The following is a 22379-nucleotide window of genomic DNA, read 5'->3' on the forward strand; positions in this document are numbered from 1 at the left end:
CCATTAGCATCGCGCTACAAAATAACCAAAGAGGTTTGATTTTTTTCCTATTTAAAACTTGACTCTTCAGTAGTAACATCATGTACTAAGACCGAAAGAAAATTAAAAGTTGCGATTTTCTAGGCAGATATGATTAGGAACTATACTCTCAAACTGGCGTAATAATCAAGGACTTTGCTGATGTAACATGGCGACACAGCAGCCAAAAATAGTCCCCTTCTATTGAAAGTAACCAAGGGGACTATTTTAGGGCAATGCATAATACGCCTGCTTAAGCCATGTTACAACAGCAAAGTCCTTGATTATTACGCCAGTTTGAGAGTATAGTTCCCAGCCATATCTGCCTAGAGAATCAGATCTTTGAATTTTTCGTCGGTCTTAGTACACAGTGTAGCTACAGACGAGTCAAGTTTTTTAATAGGAAAAATATAGAAAATCTTTAGTTCTTTTTTAGCGCAATGCTAATGGTCTTATAAGATTCAATAGATTGTGCTAAGCTATGCTAAAAGTGCTAGCGCCAGACCCAGAGATTATTTAAATTAATTCCAAAACAGTAAGAATCAAATGTTTAACTCTAGGGGAGCTGGAAAATTAGCATATTTCTCAAAAAGTGTAATGACCCTTTAACGTGTCTATTGAGTGCTTTCCATACTAAAGAACTTTTAACAGCGGTCCAGGTTTAAAATAAAGTGCTTCATTTACACACAGTCTTCCGTGCACACAGTCACCTGATATATAGAGAGAGAAAGAGACGTAGAAATAGAGATAAAGAGAGATGCATGTGAGAGAAAGAGAGATATGGGCGAGCACAGCTTTTTAATATTCGATTATTTGTTTTTATACATAGATGCAGTAATCGTTCACATTAGCATTGCGATGAATAAAAAAAACTATTATATGCAACAGCCCTACCTGTACCTAAATGTTAAATATTACTGCATTTTCAAAGGGTAGCTTACTGTAAAAAGTGTACCAGTGACAGCTTATTTCTGAGAGTGTTTAAAAAATATTTTTAAAATAAAGCACCGCTTAGATCTTTCTTTGCATTCTTCTGAGACCCTGTTTTATGCTCACTTATCTTTACATTTGTAATCCAGTCTGAAAGTCATTTTTTTTTTTAAGAAAAGTTTCTAGTATTGGTTTGATTCAGTTACTATTGACCTCAAAACTCAAGATTTAGTCCGGCTCTTGTCTGACAGAGTAAAGCAGGGCCCTAGGTGCAATAGTATGGATCGGCCATTAATTGTAATGTGATATATATTACCAAAAAAAGAAAGTACTTTCTTTAATAGGGAGAAATTTTCACAAAACGGATTCGCTCTTATAGCGAGATTGATTTTTGGAAATAAATGCTGCAGGACTGTAGAATTTCATCATTGTGTTTTACAGATGGGGGATTGTGAGGAAAATGCATTATTATATATCAGCTTCCACATTTCCTGCTTAACTATAATGATATTTAAATAAGAATACTGTTTTATTGGAAAGAAACTTCTCTTTGCTATAGGATTTTGTAACACAGCATTTTGGCCACTGGCTATAATATGAAAGCATTTATTAAATATTAGATTTTAAAAAATGTAATATATCAAAATGCATTAATATATTACAGCTCGAAACTGGCCGTTCCCATGAAAGAGCGGTTAAATTGATAATGTCTGTATTAATAAACATTTTGACTTAAAGCCCTATCTTTTATTTCTAGACAGTTATATCTTGCTTGTGATTAAGAAGGAGAAATCCCGTCCGATGTGCTTTATGAAACAGCAAAGATAATTTGTTTTGAACGTTATGAGACACTTGGAGCGAGAGAAAAGTAGCTGTCCAAACTAAACGCTTACAGAAGAAAAATCTGGCAGCTGATTTTAAGCAAGTTTTAAGATATGAAAACTGTCATCTCAATTTGACCCGGCACTAATCCTGTAAGTAAGTGTGAAGACAGAGTCATCCTGTCTGAGGGCCAGAAAGCAGAGATATCTTACCGGTTTAGGGAAAGTGTTTTTGTCATTAAACCGTGATAAACTCTATCATGAATTCAAAACCACACCGCACCGCTTGGACTTTTGGTCCTCTAAAGAGTATAGACTGTAATAAAGCAGGCTATCGATAAAGGCTTGGAGTGTAGAGAGGATGTTTTCAAGCCCTCTATTTACACTCGTTCATCACAATTAAGGAGATCCCATCTTATCCTTGTTTTTGATTTTTAAGTCAAAGTAGATGGTAGAGAAGTCAAGAGTAGATGGTGATAGATGACCTCCTCTTTCTCTTTCTCTCCCGCTCTCTTATTCTAGAGGTCTGCCCTGTCGCTTGCAGTAGCCACAGTGTGTGTGTTGCCGGGCGGTGCCAATGCGAGGAAGGTTGGGAGGGGCCAGCTTGTGACAGACAGGCATGCCATCCAATCTGTGAAGAACATGGCGAGTGCAGGGATGGGCAATGTGTCTGTCAGCCCGGTTGGGAGGGAGAGCACTGTACTATTGGTATGTCTTAATGTCTCTCATAACTTTTTATAAGAAAAGTCTTATTTGCACTCAGCATTTCACTTTATTTATTATGACTCAACTTGTATACTTAAAGGTATAGCGGAGTATTTTCTTGAATTTTAGAAAAGAACCGCCTTCTCCACTTTTTAAAAAAATGCAATTGCGCAACACTCCTGATTGACAACTGGGAGGACCAATGGTCTTGATGATCCACCCGGAAAAAGAAAATCCTCCGCAATACCTTTAAATATTCAGATTTTTTATATTAATTAAATATTTGGCTTGATGGCTAAAATTTTGATGGTTAAAATTTTGTGTCACTATAGCCCACTTAGAAATCCCCTTACTGATAAAAATGCTGATGTGTCAACTACTTATTTTCCCTGCTGTACATTTGTAGGTCATCATGTACTGTACACTACATATCATACTCAGCTTCTATTAGTTCCACTTATTAGTGAAGGTTTTCAACAGGGTGTCATTGGTGGTATTACCAGCGTCCTCCATATACTTGAATGCAATTTTTTGATAAATGAAACTATGCATCAAACAAAAAGGCAATAATAGACTAATAATAAAATAATAAATTGAATTGAAAAAAAAATAAATTGAAGAGCACAAAGTTCCTACAAAATCATTTTTTTTTAGTTTTAGTAATATAACCAACATAACAAGGTATGTGTTATACATAATAATAAATTTGGCCTTAATTTGATGTAATGGGGGGTCCCTGCTTCTCCTCTCTATCCATAAAAGGTTAATTTACCTGAAAAAGGTTGAAGACATCTGTATTATTGCATTTTAGTGTTTGGTTAAATATGCAAACCACACATAAACATATAATATACATAGAGATGAAACAGTAATGCATAAATATATTAATATAATATATGCATAAAATGTATTCATATCAGCTATGTAAGGTATTTTGTATTAAAATAAGTACATTTAACTTGTCAGATTGGTTGAATTCTGCATTATTTTGTGTACAGCATGCATTCTGCTTTAGATATGCAAACTTTTCAAAGTAAACCGCAAAAATTTGCCTTTCAAAAATAACTTGTGCTGAACTTGATGTGAATAGCCTTTAACATCCCTTTTTGGCACTATTTCGTTCTTGACATTTGCCCGGCATTTTAAATTTCCCAATATATTGGCGCATTAGCATGAAGAGCATCTTTATTTTGACTGGCAATCTTTGCGAAACCGTGCTCCAGACACTTTGTAAACATCATGTCTTACAGATTCAGGCATTTTACAGCTGTAGATCGACAAGCGTCATGCATTTTTTATAAAACATGCAAATGAGTCGATGCCGAACCAAAATAGAGCCAATCTGTTTTTGCCATGTGGATGATGTGTGAACTAAACATGTCTTTCCCTTTTTGCCTGTCTCTCTCTCTCTCCCCCCTTTTTCTCCTTTAAGCCACAACACAGTTTTTAATTGTGACGCTCATGATATGAACAGCCTTTGAAACTCTGGGGGCAAATATACTGGACGCTTAAGGCAGCAAACGCAGGGGCACTTAAAAACAGCGCACACACACACACACACACCAGACTCTCTGAAGTATGTCTGCAATGTAATTTCTTCTCTTTATTCTTTCCCCTTCATTTTTCTAACTATTTCAGCGGCGCATTACCTGGATCTGTTCGATAAAGGTAGGAACAAAAATGAAATGGTGACTTTTTAATGTCTTTATTTAAACCATTTTGCTCAAGGTCTAAGGAGATGGGAGAAAGTCTTGATTTGATGTATAATCTCTATATCTCAGACGCCTGTCCAGGGCTGTGCAACGGAAATGGGCGCTGTACACTGGAGCAGAGCGGTTGGCATTGTGTGTGCCAGGCAGGATGGAGCGGTCCAGGTTGTAACGTCGTCATGGAAACCGAATGCAATGACAGTAAAGATAATGACAGTGGTAGGTGATCGTATAAGAGGCAGAAAGATGCCGCTATATTGATTTTTGTGTGGATGACAGATATGGAGAGATTGAATTATGGTTCAGGTTAACTAACACATATTCAACAATTTACTGTTTTAAGTTTGACACTATGGGCCCTATCATACACCCGGCGCAATGCACGACGCAAGTGTCTTTTGCTAGTTTCGGCGCAATGCACGACGCAAGTGTCTTTTGCTAGTTTCAACCCCCAATTATCATTTTTTGTGCAAGTTTTGTGCCGCATTGTTTAAATAACAAATGCATTTGCGCCCATTTTTGCGTCCATGGGCATTCTGGTCTGAAAACAGGGTGTGTTCAGGCGCATTGTTGCCGCGTTGTTATTTTGAAGCAACAAAAATAGACTACACCATTGACCAACTAAAACCTGGTCTAAGTCAATGGCCCAATATTTTTTGTTATTTAAAGAGTTTAAAAGTAAGATGCGCCTATAAACAGGATGACAACGCGGGTTAGCTTATCACATACATGGATGCGCAGCAGAAAAAAAAATACGCTTTTAAATATGAAAAATTGAATTATTATTAGATTATTATCAGCCTCTTTCACACAGTAATTCTGGTAAATTACCATGAATTTACCAGAATGAATTTACCAGTAAATACAAAAATGTGCTGTTCACACACGCAGTGGCGTTCCGTTATTTTACCAGTAAGACATCATTCACACATCAGTATCAAAATACCGGTAAATTCGTTGAGAAAGCAGAAGTACCTGTAGCACGCGCCAAGCTCAGTGTTGTATTTGTAAACAATCCACGTCGTTCATATCCACGGTCCGTATTTTGTTGTTTTCACGTCTGTGGTAAACAGTCGCGAAGTTGCTCATGACCAAACAACATTGAATGAGACGACGTCAAACCGAAAATGCGTTTTTAACAACAGTACTGTTTGCACTTTAGGCTTCACAGAGGGCGTGCTAAGGACGTCGGCAATTCGGCGGTAAGCTGTTTTAAACAACTTTGGTGAAGAAATGTGGACGTAAACTTCAGGTGTGCTCAACTTTCAAGCAGCATGTGTGTGGAAACGTCAGTAAACAGTGCGGGGGTAAACGCGTCATCTGTATTAAAACGCTATGATTGGCCCGAAGCTGTCAGCACGGTCTGACGTCGTCCGTTCTAAATGCCGGTAATCCTATAATTTTCGTTCACACACAGCGCTTACCGGTAAATTACTGGTAATCTTACAACCTGTTTTACTGGTAAATTGGGAGCACTGATTTACCGGAAAGGTTCTGTTCACACATGATCTGTTAACTGCAATTTACCAGTAAAGACTGTATGTGTGAAAGGGACTATAGAGTCTCTTGGACATAAATGAGGACTGATTATGAGACGTTAGAAGGCGTTAAGAGCTGCTTCACCTGTAAGTAAATAAATGCTTTGCTTTAAAGTTTAAACAAATGCATCTGTTTTTAAATGTTGTTTTTTTTAAATGCTACCCCACGGATATATTGTATATGATGACTCTGTACCTGTGGATATAATGAGATGAGAAACATTTTTAAGTAATGCTTTTAAAAAAAAACATGGTGCTGTCCGAGTGCTGAAACGGCTCTTCGCACATTTTTAAATTATTTATCTATTTTTAGAGTACAAACCTTTTCTTGCATATTTGCAAATTATTTTATGCGATTACAATGATTATGTAGGATATCAATACATTTACAGCAATTAAATGCCTGCTATTTTTACTTCCATGACTGAAAGAAAACGTCTTTTAAAGGTTTTAATCCAAAAAATAAAAATTTCAATACAAATGAAAACAACACAATTTTTTACATTAATCTTATAAAAACTGGTGGTCTTTTTCCTCCACTTAGTTTTTCAGTTTACAAATTCCGCTTCCTAAGTAGGGATTAGGCATGGCGCCAGGTGTAACTTGCTTTCAAAGGGGATGAGAGATAAGACTCTCATTGGTTTATTGCACGTTATGCCTAAAACACACCCACTACTCACTACGAGAATAGGAACAACCCTTTTCAACCGTGCGCTTGGCGCATAAACCATTTTTTCAGTCGTTAAATTAGCAAACGTGGAATCGGACACGCTGCTTTAGACCGTACGCTTTAGACAATGCGCTTAGATCGTTAAAATAGGGCCCTATATGTGACCACAAAACCAGTAGCACGGTATATTTGTAACAATAGCCAACAATACTTGGATGGGTCCAAATTATACATTTTTTAATGCCAAAAATCATTTGGTTATTAAGTAACCATCATGTTCCATGAAGATATTTTGTACATTTCCTACGGTAAATATATAAAAAATATTCAGACAACTTTACAGGAGTTTTTCTCAATATTTTGCAAAAAATGACCCTTATGACTGGTTTTGTGGTTCAGGATCACATATCAAAATCTGTCATATGATAACACAAGAACGGCTTACATTTCAGGTTGTGTGCAAACGTTTGCGTGTGTCTGTAAGTAAGGGGTTTCTGGGTTATTCGCTCTGAAACTGTCTCCTCTGGGAGGTTAAAACACAGATCCTTTCTAATGGAGCTAACAAATGAGATCACACACTTACAGACACACACAGAGCAAGGGCAAACTCCATCAAGACTACATGTAAAGGGTGTGTGTGTGTGTTTCAGATGGTCTCATAGACTGTGTCGACCCAGACTGTTGCAGTCAGCAGGTGTGTGTCAGTGCCCCGCTGTGCCAAGGGTCACCTGACCCCCGTGACATCATTCAGCAGACCCACAGCACATTCGAGGCACGCCCTTCACGTCTGTTCTTTGACCGTGTGCGATTCCTTATTGGACGGGACAGCACACATATACTGCCAGGAGACCTGCCATTTGATAGCAGGTGATAAACGCACACTTGCAGTTATTATCACAAACACACTCAGCTTGCATATTCTGTAAATGCACAGGCGGCCCAGATAATAGATTTCATTTTACATTTCTCAGATCTAAATTGACTTACAAATGAGCAAACGTTCAACATTTTGTTTACATGTTTAAATATTTTACTTGGTCTATGCTTATATGCTTTATTAACCAAACACATCTTGGTGGGTTGTTGGGTCACGTCGCTTGTAGTGGAGCTGCACTTACTGACTGGGTAGGAAAATGCCTTAGTATGTATGAGTGCACAATTTATAGCATAAATATTGTTTTTTTAATTCATGACATTAAATGAACAAGCCTTGTATACAAGAATCAATAGATTAAAATTGTATTGATGCAAAAACACATGGACGTTTGGAATCCATAACTATATCTACGCACAAATTTATTATTGTGTTGTACTACATTATGAACTGATCGACTGATAGACTCTGATAAGCTGATACACAGCTAACTGCTACGAGCAGTGTGCCTCTCTCCCGAAATAATCTCCCTAAATGATTTTTGCCATCATTGTCTAGTTTGAGGAAGTTTACGATCGATTGCAGCATGTATTGTATTTTTCTCTGATTACTGAAAAGAGACTGGTGCTCTCTCAGCTTCGATCTCTTCTGTCGGATCCTCGGTTACATTTTCCCTCTCTCACTTTCACTCTCCCTGTCTCGCTCACACTCTCTCTCTCTCTCTCTTGTTTTTCTGCAGTCGAGTGTGTGTAATTCGAGGTCAGGTTTTGGCTGCTGATGGAACTCCTCTAGTCGGCGTAAATGTCACATTTCAGCATAACCCTGAATATGGATACACACTTAGCCGACAAGACGGCAGGTGAAACACGCATACATTGTTGTACATTAGCACAAACTAACACACACACACTTCTATGCATATACTATTCAGTGTATGTATTTTGCATATTGCTGTACAGTATGTGCTCTGCATGTGTATTTATATTTAACATTTTATATAATGTATATATATATATACTGGACTCTTAGGCCACCAATAGATTTGTTGTTTCAGCAATAGTATAATGAGAAAATACAGAAAATGAGAATTGCAGAATTAAATGATAATCAGAATTAAATGATAAGTATTGTGACCACCCCTTACACTTGAGAAAGAGCAGAAATCGGCAGACTCTCTTAAGCCCAAATGAAAGGAAATTTTAACTCTAATCGAATGACTTCAGGACTTGTACCTTTGCATACCATTAACTCTTTCCCCACCGTTGAGGAGTTACCTTGTCAATTAAGAGAAAAATTTGCATAAAAAACGTTTTCCTGATTAATTTTTATGTTAATCTGCATTACTGCGATTTACACAATTTATGAAAAACTGAACGTTATTTACTAATTTTAAAATCTGTGTATGTTTTGATAATCAATCTCAATCTGATCTCTAACAAAATTCCTTTACAAAAATGCAATTATTTCAGCTTTTTGCTAAAAAAATATTTTTAAAGAAAAATACCCATATTTTAAGTAGAGAAAAAAATATAGATAGGATGAAACGTTTTTTTTCCCCGTTTTGTTTGTTTATTGTTTGTTTAAAAGCAGAGGGTCTGTTCTTTCATTTGATATATTTGTTTGTTTATATATTTTTAGAAGAAAATTTACCAGGAATGCATTTTGTGAAACTTTTGTGAAAATCACAAAAAAATGCTGGTGGGCAACTTTTAAAAAAATGGCTGGTGGAGAATGAGTTAACATGTACTTATACACACTTACACACCAAAGGATGTGTAAAATCCTGAATCAGAAAACAGGGGCTCTTTAATAAAGGTAGTGAAAAATAAATATGGATGATAATTTCAATTTTGCTAAAACAATGATGCTGGTTGTGGCCCAAGACTTTTTCACAGTTTTTTTTTCCAATACATATATAGAACATTTAGTTATGTATTAGTATATGTGTTGTATATAAAGCCGTGGACAAATTAAAAGACCACTTCAGTTTGCCGTTAATCATCATTTCTATATGTATTACGAGTTTTTTTGTCCAGTGTCTGTTGACTTCCAACAAAAGCAAACCTCATGAGCGACATAAAGTCACCCAACAGTAATGTAAAAGACTGAGTGAATACAAAGACACATTAAAGATGTGATTAAAAATCTGGGTTATTCCATAAAATGTATATTTCTGACATTTAAATGTAAGCATTTTGTTATTGAGAAATTAATTTGTCCTTGTTTTCTCTGCAGTATTCAAGATTGATAATAAATGGTGCAGGTTCCCAGACAGGGTTTAGGCTAATCCGGGACTAGGCCTTATTCTCAAACATAGGACTAGAATAAGCCTCTGTCTGGGAAACCGCCCCTATATCTTTTTTGTTATTTGATCCATGTTTTCCCCATTTCAATTTTCAGTAAATAAATGCAACACTATGGGGCAGTTTCCCGGACAGGATTTAGGCTAATCCAGGACTAGGCCTTATTCTCAAACATGCATTTTAGTCTGGGACTAGAATAAGCCCTGTCTTGGAAACCGCCCCTATATCTTTTGTTATTTGGTCCATGTTTTCCTCTTTTCAATTTTCAGTAAATAAATGCAACACTATGGGGTGGTTTCCCGGACAGGATTTAGGCTAATCCAGGACTAGGCCTTATTCTCAAACATGCATTTTAGTCTGGGACTAGAATAAGCCCTGTCTGGGAAACCGCCCCTACAGTATATCTTTTTTTGTTATTTGGTCCATGTTTTCCTCATTTCAATTTTCAGTAAAAAAAATGCAATACTATGGTGTGGTTTCCCGGACAGGATTTAGTCTAATCAAGGACTAGGCCTTATTCTCAAACATGCATTTTAGTCTGGGACTAGAATAAGCCCTGTCTGGGAAACCGCCCCTACAGTATATATTTTTTGTTATTTGGTCCATGTTTTCCTCATTTCAATTTTCAGTAAATAAATGCAACACTATGGGGTGGTTTCCCGGACAGGATTTAGGCTAATCCAGGACTAGGCCTTATTCTCAAACATGCATTTTAGTCTGGGACTAGAATAAGCCCTGTCTGGGAAACCGCCCCTACAGTATATCTTTTTTTGTTATTTGGTCCATGTTTTCCTCATTTCAATTTTCAGTAAATAAATGCAACACTATGGGGCGGTTTCTCAGACAGGATTTAGGCTAATCCAGGACTAGGCCTTATTCTCAAACATGCATTTTAGTCTGGGACTAGAATAAGTCCTGTCTGGGAAACCGCCCCTATATCTTTTTTGTTATTTGGTCCATGTTTTCCCCATTTCAATTTTCAGTAAATAAATGCAACACTATGGGGTGGTTTCTCGGACAGAATTTAGGCTAATCGAGGACTAGGCCTTATTCTCAAACATGCATTTTAGTCTGGGACTAGAATAAGCCCTGTCTGGGAAACCGCCCCTATATCTTTTTTTGTTATTTGGTCCATGTTTTCCCCATTTCAATTTTCAGTAAATAAATGCAACACTATGGGGCTGTTTCCCGGACAGGATTTAGGCTAATCCAGGACTAGGCCTTATTCTTAAACATGCATTTCTGGGACTGTTGTTTTGGACCCTGATTTCCCCATTTAAAGTTTTAATAAATAAATGCAAATAAAAACTTTTTATTATGAACTTTTTTGTTGAAAAATGTTGTTGGTAGTTGGCAGAATGAAAACTTTTTTTTTTACTTTATCACATACCTATAAATAGTCAATTTAGAAAAACAGGAAAATAATCTTGAAGTGGTCCATTAATTTTTTCCATAGCAGTACAAACTTAATTTCCTGTTTATTTGTGATATTATTACCTTATAAATCTTTGTTTCTACATCTGTTCGCATGGTGTGTTCCCTCTAGCTTTGATCTTCTGGCAGTGGGAGGAATCTCTGTAACTCTATTGTTCCAGCGAGCCCCATTTTTGTCCCAGATACGATCTGTCTGGCTTCCCTGGAACCAGTTCATGGTCTTGGACCGTGTTATAATGGAACGAACTGGATCCAGACTACCTGTCTGTGACCTAAAAAACCTGATCAGCCCACACGCCATCGTTCTCTCTGCCCCCCTGCCACGATTCGCGGCTGACTGTGAAGACAGAGGGTCTGTCGTACCTGAATTACAGGTACCGGATACATCCATTCTTAGGATGCATTCACAGTTTAGTACGAAGGAAAGTGTAGCTTTTTTCCGAAATTTAGAGAGCTGCTCACTTAGATCCACATTTGTCAAGGTTTTTAGACACACCACTCACGCAAAGGCTTTTCTGAAGTGTGGAAAGCCAAATCCTGCTGCCTTATGAGATCCCAGCATGTATCCTTTACTGAGCTGCTTGAAATGCAGAGTTTAATGCATTGAATATTTTCATCCACACTTCGAATAAATTAGGAAATCTAAAATAGATTTTTTTTCACATGTTTGTGCTTATGTTTAATGTATGGTACACAAAACTATAAAGAAAGTGTAGGGTGCGTCCCTTCGCACATGCCCCCACAGACAATTCATGACATAATCTCAAACTTAGAATTTGAATAAAAAAAAAACATTAAATTTTACAATGTAGTGCTGTTGGTTGGTATCTATATTTTTAGCAAGTTTTATTACACAGAATTTATGATAAATTCATGTATTTTATAAAATGTCATAGCTGCCTATATATAGTAGATATCTAGACAGCTTAATCTGTTTTAAAGCAAAGCTTGTGTGTGCTTGTACGCTATAACGACAAACAGCTTATAGGTGTTTATAACTTGTTTATTTTGGCAGCATTATAGTCATTGGCTCCGTTTTTGTTCTGGACCGAAAGTGCAAACTGTAAATAAAAACAATTAATTTCTCTCACAATCTGCTTTCACGCTTTTTCCCTGTCTCCCTGTAGGCGGTCCAGGAGGAAGTTGTTATCCCCGGTACAATTTTGAAGTTAAGCTACCTCTCTTCCAGAGCTCCGGGTTATCGCTCTCTCCTGAGGGTGGTTCTGACCCACTCCACCCTCCTGCCAGGCCTGGCCAAAGTACATCTCTCCGTGGCAGTCCAGGGTCGACAGCTTCTCAAATCATTTCCCGCAGCTCCAAACCTCATATATGTTTTCTCCTGGAATAAAACTGACATCTACGGACAGCAGGTCACGGGGCTTGTGCAGACATTGGGTGAGTATCTTTGTGTGTGTGTGTGTGTGTGAGTGAGAGATAGAGAGATGTTTTTTAAGATGAAACGTTATAAAATAACCCATTCAATTAATGCAATAATCATGATTCACTTGCACTTTAAATTTCACTCGCATATTGCCAGCTAAGTAAATGAATTTTAAGTGAATATAGAAATGCGCATTTTGATGTCTCTTTTTCCGGTTCAGCACTGTTATGCGAGCACTCCAAATGAACTCAGACGCGTGAAGTGTATGTGAAGTCTAAATGCCTCTGGAGTGCTGCGTGTGCGAGCGCTGCTGCAGTTCGTGTTGAAATATAAACCAGGCATTAACTTGTCTAGAGCTCATATTTGAATTTTTTAATATTGTCGTAATGGCAGAAATGCTTCACACATCTCCTCAAAATGGACCTCAAAATGGCACATAGTATTCAAGAGTTTGGACAGAAATTTATATTCATTTTGTTTTACTCCAAAATTTATAATAACATTATTAGCAATTGCAAAACTAATAACAGTCAATATTGTATTGCTGTAATATAATGTAACTAGGGATGTCAATTTATGAAATTTCCTATATTCGATGATCGTTTAAATTAACGATCAGTCAATTGAATAATCGTTAACTGTAATAGTGCAATAAGCCTTTAATGCAGTGGCACATAGCTAATGATATAAAAGTGCGTAAAAAAGCCAGCTTCCTCACGCGAATTTAAAAAAAAATTTGTCTAAAGAACATGATAGTGGGATTGAAAAATGAGTAACCGTATTTGCATTTTTTCTATCAGATCCACTGCATGTCTCACATGATGTTGAAAAAGCCCATGTGTTAGGCATCGCAGAAGTTTAACTTCTGCGCGCTCGCTTCATTTTTTTTCTCCGGCTGTATGTGTTTTGCGCAGGTGCCGCACACACGTGCGTGATCTTGCTTATTCGACAATCGTAAAGTTTTATCAATTTAATTCTTGTTAATTCGATTAACTGTTAACATCCCTAAATGTAACATAATGTTAAAGTTGTCTGGGTTCTATCACTGTGTCTGTTTTATTAAAATAATAAGAAATGTTTAATATATTACACTTTTAGGTCTACAAATGTAAATATTTTAATAATGCAGACAGTCAAATGTTTAATCACAATTACTTGTGATACTTAAAATAAATCACAATAAAAAAGTCTGAGCCTGTGACAGCCTTGCTTTAAACATAATTATAAGATGAACCTTTCACATGGGCATCATAAAATGCAATCTACATATGAATATACCATAGGCACACACATACTCACACTGAGGTTTCATTTTATGGTTGATTTTTTTTTCTCATTATATTGGAGTAGAAGCTCAAATGTTCTCTCTTGTCTTTCTGTGTCTCACTCTCTTTCTCTATTATTTTGAGATCTATCACAATGACAGCAATCAGACACTGCTGAGAGTCTAAGTCCTTCATCTTGTGCTCAGCTCTTATCGTTATGTTTAATGGTACACTTGCAGCGGCGCACATACCTACTAAATAATGGCAAAAAATAAGTCATTACTGGCCATTAGAGGGGAAATGCACACCGGTTTTCAAGTAGTAATTACAAATAATTAACCCAAAACATTTGATGGTAATGATAAACAAATATGTGACATAACAGCAAATATTTTGACATCATTATAATTGAAAGGTAACAAAATTCTTATGACTCAACATTTTTGCACGGAAAACAGGCAAATGTAATTATCAATTAATAATTTATATTCATCCCCTTAGCCGTATTTATGTTGGCTACAGCTCAAGCCTTGCTATTTTGAAGCACCTGTCTAATTAAGTTCACTGGAACACCATGACAACTCTGCTGTCACTGAAGCAAAGTATAATTTACCAGCATATACTGTAGCAAACTGTAAATCTGCTTGCTATTTTCAGTTATTTAAACGTCACGTTTAGTTATTTACAGGGTTTCTAGAGTCATGGAAAGTCTTGGAATAGTTATTGTTTTCAAAAAAATTGTGAAGAAATTGTGCATATGTAGAGTAAAACATTTAGCAAGCATGATAACATCAGTCATGTTAAGTCACATTCAGATTTCACATTGAGCCTATATCACATTGAGCTGGTATCACGTTGAGATTTGAGCTGCATTTAGATATTACAATGAGCCAATATCACATTCAGCTTCATTTAGATATAATTAAGCTGATATTACATTAAGCTGCATTTATATATCACAATGAGCCAATGTCACATTGAACTTTATTTACATATCACATTGAGCTGCATTTAGATATCACATTGAGCCGATATCACATTGAGCTTTATTTAGATATTACATTGAGCCTTTATCACATTGAGCTGCATTTAAGATATCACATTAACTCGGTATCACATTAAGCTGCATTTCGATATCACAATCAGCCAATTTCGCGTTTGGCTGCATTTCGATATCACAATGAGTCGATGCCACATTGAGCTTCATTATTTATATGTCGCAAAAAGCCAAAATCACATTGAGCTTCATTTAAATATTACAATGAGCCAATATCACATTGAGCTTCATTTAGATATAATTGAGGTGATATTACATTGAGCTGCGTTTATATATCACAATGAGCCAGTGTCACATTGAACTTCATTTACATATCACATTGAGCTGCATTAAGATATCACATTGAGCCAATATCACATTGAGCCTTATTTAGATATCACATTGAGCCAGTTTCACATTGAGCTGCATTTCGATATCACTATGAGTCAATATCACGTTGAGCTTCATTTTCGATATCACTATGGGTCAATATCGCATTGAGCTGCATTTTCGGTATCACTTTGACTCGTTGTCACATTGAGCTGCATTTCGATATCACTATGAGTCAATATCATATTGAGCTTCATTTAGATGTCGCAATGAGCCAATGTCACAATGAGCTTCATTTAGATGTCGCAATGAGCCAATTTCCCATTGAGTTTCATTTAGATGTTGCAATAAGCCAATATCACATTGAGCCTCATTTAAATGTCGCAATGAGTCAATACCACATTGAGCTTCATTTAGATGTCGCAATGAGTCAATATCACATTGAGCCTCATTTGGATATCACCATGAGACAATATAACATTGAGCTTCATTGAGATGTTGCAATAAGCCAATATCACATTGAGTTTCATTTAGATGTTGCAATAAGCCAATATCACATTGAGCTTCATTTAGATGTTGCAATGAGTCAATATCACATTGAGCCTCATTTGGATATCATCATGAGACAATATAACATTGAGCTTCATTTAGATGTTGCAATAAGCCAATATCACATTGAGTTTCATTTAGATGTTGCAATAAGCCAATATCACATTGAGCCTCATTTGGATATCACCATGAGACAATATAACATTGAGCTTCATTTAGATGTCGCAATAAGCCAATATCACATTGAGCTTCATTTCGATATCACCATAAGCCAATATCACATTGAGCTTCATTTAGATGTCGCAGTAAGCCAATATCACATTGAGCTTCATTTAGACATCGCAATGAGCCAATATCACATTGAGCTTCATTTAGATGTCACAATGAGCCAATATCACATTGAGCTTCATTTAGATGCTGCAATGAGCCAATTTCATATTGAGCTTCATTTGGATGTCGCAATGAGCCAATATCACATTGAGTTTCAGGTAGATATCACAATGAGCCAATATCACATTGAGCTTTATTTAAATGTCGCAATGAGCCAATATCACATTGAGCTTCATTTAGATGTCGCAATGAGCCAATATCACATTGAGCTTCATTTAGATGTCGCAATGAGCCAATATCACATTGAGCTTCATTTAGATGTCGCAATGAGCCAATATCACATTGAGCTTCATTTAGATGTCACAATGAGCCAATATCACATTGAGCTTCATTTAGATGTCGCAATGAGCCAATTTCATATTGAGCTTCATTTGGATGTCGCAATGAGCCAATATCACATTGAGCTTTATTTAAATGTCGCAATGAGCCAATATCACATTGAGCTTCATTTAGATGTCGCAATGAGCCAATATCACATTGAGCTTCATTTAGATGTCGCAATGAGCCAATATCACATTGAGCTTCATTTCGATATCACCTTGACCGGTGTCACATTGGGCTTTATTTCGATAGCTCATTGAGCCGATGTCAGGTTGAGCTGCTACAATTCAATATCACAATAAGACTGTATCACATTGAGCTTCTGCATTTAAATATCACATTGAGACAATATCACATGGAGATGCCATATTGTTACACTTTCAGATATCATATTAAGCCACATTAGGAAAATATCACATTTGGCCACTTTTACATATCACACCGAGATGCTTTCAGACTCCACACTGTGCTGCATTCAAATCTCAAAGATGTTTTGTCTTATTGGAGGCGTTTGTATTCTGGCATATGCGTAACATATCTGCCTCGGAAATGTTTATAAAAATCCTTGGGATAATCCCAAAGACTGGAAAAGTCAGGAAGATTAATTTTATATAAATTGCGTATTTATATATGATTGTATAGCGTTACTTATTTGTACATGTGTTTTAATGAGCTAAATATTTTTAAGGGTAAATACTTTGAGAAAATTATGCTGTAAATTATATTAAAACATTTTCTAAAATAGCTCAATTGTCATATTACGCAAATTGTTTAGTATAATCTGCAGGGGTTTACTCTCTTAATGACAGTAATTACTGGCCATACTGTGTAATTTATGCATTTGTTTAAAGAAAACTCCTGCGGTTGTTACACTCTAAAATAATTTACCAATTAATTATCTGTTTGTCTCTTCTGATGATGCCAATGGTTTGTCTGTTTTAAGCTTTGATGATAGTGATATTTAATGATATCTAAAAGCATAAAGTCTGATCTTACCGTTTGTGTCTGTGTATTAATAACACAGTCTCTGTTGGATATGAGTATGAATCCTGTCCAGACGTTGTGCTTTGGGAAAAGAGAGCCGCTCAGCTGCAGGGTTTCGAGCTGATGCCTTCCAACCTGGGTGGATGGACAATCAATCACCACCACATCCTTAACCTGGAGAGTGGTGAGGAGCATTAAACACACACATACATTATATTACATTACATTTATGCATTTGGCAGATGCTTTTATCCAAAGTGACTTATAGTGCATTCAAGGTGTATATTTTATCAGTATGTGTGTTCCCTTGGGATCAAAAAAATGACCTTTAGGGATGCCAATGCAGTGCTACACCAATTGAGCTACTGTATAACTGAGTGAACTTTTTACCTGGGTAACACAAGCGTAGTCTATTTACAGTGTGAACCTCATAATGTGCTTTGTTTGGGTGACTCTGTGGACAAATCTGTCCACATAAGTTTTATACTATAGTATCATGATTTTTGTAAGACAACCTTTAATGTACTATATTGCTTACCGAGACAAGGCTTTATAAATAGGCTTAGAACCCATGACCTTCAACGTGGTAACAAGCCATTGTTTTTAAATCTAGCATCCTTTTTCCCGATCAGTGAATCATTGTAGTTCCCGTGGGCTCACTAGATGCCAGTTTGTGTCATTTCTTTTCACGGTTTATGTTTTTACAAGGTCTCTTACCACGGCCACATTTCAGTATCAATAAATAAAAGCTTCAGTCTAATACTCTCTATTTTTTCTTTCGTACAGGTATCCTTCATAAAGGTAATGGGGAGAATGTGTTTATTTCCCAGCAGCCCTTTGTCATCTCAACAGTAATGGGGACCGGGGTGGTCCGCGCGATCCCATGCCCGAACTGCAACGGCCCGGCCGTGGATCAGAAATTGTTTGCCCCCATTGCTCTCGCCTGCGGTTCTGATGGTAGTGTGTATGTTGGCGATTTTAATTATATCCGCAGGATTCTGCCCAACGGGTTCACCATCAGCATCTTAGAGCTCAGGTCTGCAAACATTTTATGTTTTTATTTAAATGGTTATATAAGTAATATATTAAACTTTGTAAAATGTGTTCAGTGGAACAGAGAGAAGTAATAAAGCTTTTAGCTACCAATAAAAGTGTAATTAAATTAGCCAAAATATTTAATAATAAATACACAATGGCTGGGGGATATGTACATATTTATAAAAGATAGGCATATAAATATTGGCAAAGCTTTCTGGAGAGTTCTGTGGCTGTAGATTCTCTGTGGACCTGGAACAATATTAGATTATCAGGTATTTAAATTATTGATTATTTTAACCGTTGTGTATATTGCATTTTGTATTAGGCATGAATGATGCATCCTTAAGAGTAAAATGCACACAGAATGAATTTAAATTACAGAATTATATTTTTAAGACTTTATTTGCAGTAAAACAAAGCTTTCTAGGAAATGTGCAAAATGACTGACAGGCCATGGAGTCTGGCTTAAAATAGAATGTGACAGTCAAATATGTGGCCCTGGACCAAAGGTCATAATGGGTCAATTGAGATACATCATATGAAAGGAGAATAAATAAGCTTTCTATTGATGTATGGATTGTTATGACAATATTCGGCTGAGATACAACTATATGAAAATCTGTAATCTGAGGGTGCAAAAAAAAAATCAAAATATTGAGAAAATCGCCTTTAAAGTTATTCAAACACATATTAATAATGATAAATTAATTTTTGATATATTTACAGTAGAACAACTATTTTTAATATCTTAATATCCTAATGATTTTTTGCATTAAAAATGGCTATTGCTACAAATATACCCATGCGACTTATGACTGCTTTTGTGGTCCAGGGTCACATATTTGTTTGCAGTTTCCAGAATCTGGTGCTGTCACAGAGACAAATGCAATGTTTCGCCATAAAAAATCACTTTAACAGTGCCTTTAAAATGATAAATGATATAAACTGCTTTTATGACTGTAAAAAATCACTGTTACCAATACCGACCTCTTTTTTACTTTCTTTCATCTTTCGCATCCAGAAATCGTGACATTAGGCACAGGTACGTTGCTTTTCTGCCCATAATGTCTTTCTGATGTCAGTGTTGTATTTGTGCTTTTCATTTTTTTTGATTCCCCATCCATTCATGAATCATCATTGGAAGAAGTAGAGCTTTAAGAGACTAAGGTCTCAAGTGAAATGTGAAAGAACACAGTTAAAGACAGCAATCCCAATAGTAAGTCATTGTAACAACAGGCTCTGAATTAAATCTGACCTTTTTTTAATAAAACACAAAGTAATATATTCAGCCTATTGCAACGTTACTCATCAAGGTTACATCATCGCTAATGTTCCAAACACAAATATTACTGCATGCAAAATTAATGATAAAACAGGGTAAATTTAGCTACTGTAACACACTTTTACCATTATGACTTTGGAGATGACTGGGGATTAATCTACCTGAAGTTACTAAAGTCCAAAAACATTTAATTTTGTTCTTGATATGAAATAAGAATTTTGTTACTATAAGTATTTTTTTTAATTGTAAGAAAGTATTTGTTGAGTGTTTTATTCTAGCGTTGATTCTAGAAAGCTGTAGTTTTATTTCTTTAATGATTTAAATTGCACTTTCCCCATCCTTTATTTGATCATTTACAAATTTATCCCAAAACTTTAAAGTCGTTTAAAGTTTTTAATCTCAATTTCATAGCGACTTTAAAGCAACACTATGTAGTTTCCATGTAAAAATGACATACAGCTCCCCCATGTGGGTGAAAAGCGCAACAGTGCCTGGTATCAGACACTCTTCTGCAGGGAGGGGGAGGGGCGGGGCTGTGTGCTCTACCCTCCACCGCCACTTTCAGAGTGTGCTTGTAGCAGCTAGGAGGCTTCTCAGGTTGCAGCAACAGTACAATTTGTCCAGTTTAAAGTAGTTCTATCACTGAAATAATTTTAGAGACATTATTTAAATGTAAAAAAACTACATAGTGTTGCTTTAAAGTGACATTGTTTTTTGCATTTAATTTGCTGTGAAGCTTATCATCTTTAAATGTTTTTAATACAGATCATGTTTTGTTATTTCGTATATAACAATCTGGCATATTTTCATGTGTGTGTAACTGTGTGCATGCATTCCTATAGTATATTTGTGTGTCCATGGACTTGTATCTGTGTGCGCGTGTCACACAGTGTCTACTGTTGCTTGTAATCTTCGGTGTGTGGTCGGGAATCCATCAGAGGTGTTTTTCTGGTCGATGGATTGAACACTTACAGCTTTTCTCAACATTCTGCTGTCGGCGTCACACCACAGTCTCCCGCTTATCGGCTGGATCTTCCTCGTTTCATGTGAATTTAAAAACGGCGCCCCCCGCAGAGAGGGAGTTAGAGAGCGGTATAGACCTCTGCCCCATAGACAAGCATACTGTAATCCTTTATCTTTGTGTGTGTGTGCCTGTGTGTGTGTGTCTGCGTGTTTGCACACAGTATTACATCCCACAGCAAGGGGGAAATCCTGCCTTCAGTCGACTTTTGGAGATAGGGCTTCTGATCAAACCGAGGTCTGATTAAACCTCGTAAAGGCTTTATAAAACCTGTAGTATTAACATTTTCCATTCCATCAATCTGTCTGTAAACACAGACCGTTTGCGATGGGACTTTTGCCACTTATTGGATATATAGTAAAGAGTAGGCAGGATATTATTGTTTAAAAAAAGCCTCGCTCACGTAAGCATAAGTCACACCAGTGGCAGCTCGTGACTGCTCATCCGAGGCCGCTAATTCAAAATAAGTGTTCGGAGTGTCGTGTGTTGTTCCTTTTTTCAAAATATGTTTTCTGCGCAGTGTTGTTTTTGGCAGCCCTTTTAGTTTTAGTCTTAGTCTTTTGGACAACAATGCTTTTTAGTTTTAGTCACATTTTAGTCATTTACAAACTTGATTGGTTTAGTCAAGTTTTATTCAACACAAACATAAAAAGGTTTTAGTCAAGTTTAAGACAATTTTATTTAAAAAAAGTAGTCTTTAACAAATTAATTTAGGTTAAAAAAATAATGGAAATGGGCTTAGGTTTGACAAGTAGATACATGTAAAACCTTAAGCTTAGCATGAAATGTGTCACAAGCCGATTGTAGAGTAAAATTGAATGTATATGATATGTTAACAGCGTGATGAGCCTTCAGGTGCCGCTTGAGGTTGGTGGTATTCTTCCCACCTAGTTTGTGGCCACATTTACTGTCGTCTCCCAATGTGCATTCCGTTTTTTTTTCTGATGGTTTATACTGAAAGTATGTCCATAAATCATCTTGTTGTTTCCGTTTATTGGCGTCACTGCCACGGTGCTTCGAACTCGCCACAGTCGCAGGTGTGTTGTTGTTGTGTTAAATCTGGTGGCATGACAGCAGCTGGGTGGTGGGCGTACCCAAAACAAGGATATGAAGCGGCAGCATTGTTGATACTTTTTAGCTAAAAACAGACCGATTTCACGCAAAATAGGCAGAAATGACATGCATTGTGAACATCAGACTTATAATCATTTTCATTCCGTCTCGTCAACGAAAACTCAAAAGCTTCTCGTCATGTTTTAGTCACCTTAGAGCCTTTTTTAGCTAGTCATCATCGCGTTATCGTAAAAAAAGGTGTGTCAACGAAATCATTTCGTTATCGTCATAGTTGACGAAAACAACACTGGTTCCGCGCCTCGAGATAAGTGTAAATAAGTGTTTGCTGCACACGCGTCAAAACCGTTTATGATAAAAAAAGTTTACAAAATACACGCAATAGTAAACCTTAAACCTTAACAGTAAATTCTGATTACGCATGAGATTATGTGAGTATCTGGCAAATGTGAGCGTCTCTTTTATCATAAACCCTTTAGACGCGTCTGCCACAGGCACTTATTTTGACAAGACACATGATGCACACAGGAATTCTCGAGGTGCAGAACACATATTTTGAAAAAAGTAACCACATCGAACTTCGCATTGAGCGCCCTCGAAAAAGAAGTCACACTAATGCATTTTTATCCGAAGTGATTTAAAGCATATCCTTTATCAGCTTTCCTGAAAATGAAACCCATGACCTCAGTAATCGGCACCATGCTATCAG

At 36.6% G+C, this 22379-nt stretch overlaps 1 protein-coding gene across 3 annotated transcripts in view; it reads left to right on the forward strand.

Moving 5' to 3' along the window:
• The window catches only part of tenm1 (teneurin transmembrane protein 1), a 392082-nt gene that overhangs the window by 323205 nt on the left and 46498 nt on the right, over positions 1-22379 (forward strand). For all 3 annotated transcript variants that reach the window (XM_055198820.2, XM_055198822.2, XM_055198819.2), the window contains 10 exons: positions 2292-2477; positions 4113-4142; positions 4256-4402; positions 7042-7258; positions 8005-8124; positions 11115-11376; positions 12130-12397; positions 17299-17442; positions 18045-18294; positions 19318-19338. In XM_055198820.2, coding sequence (XP_055054795.2) covers positions 2292-2477; positions 4113-4142; positions 4256-4402; positions 7042-7258; positions 8005-8124; positions 11115-11376; positions 12130-12397; positions 17299-17442; positions 18045-18294; positions 19318-19338 — 1645 coding nt within the window. The remainder of the gene's footprint in view (positions 1-2291; positions 2478-4112; positions 4143-4255; positions 4403-7041; positions 7259-8004; positions 8125-11114; positions 11377-12129; positions 12398-17298; positions 17443-18044; positions 18295-19317; positions 19339-22379) is intronic.

The sequence above is a fragment of the Misgurnus anguillicaudatus genome, chromosome 22 (assembly GCF_027580225.2).
Source record: "Misgurnus anguillicaudatus chromosome 22, ASM2758022v2, whole genome shotgun sequence".
In the NCBI taxonomy this organism is placed as follows: Eukaryota; Metazoa; Chordata; class Actinopteri; order Cypriniformes; family Cobitidae; genus Misgurnus; species Misgurnus anguillicaudatus.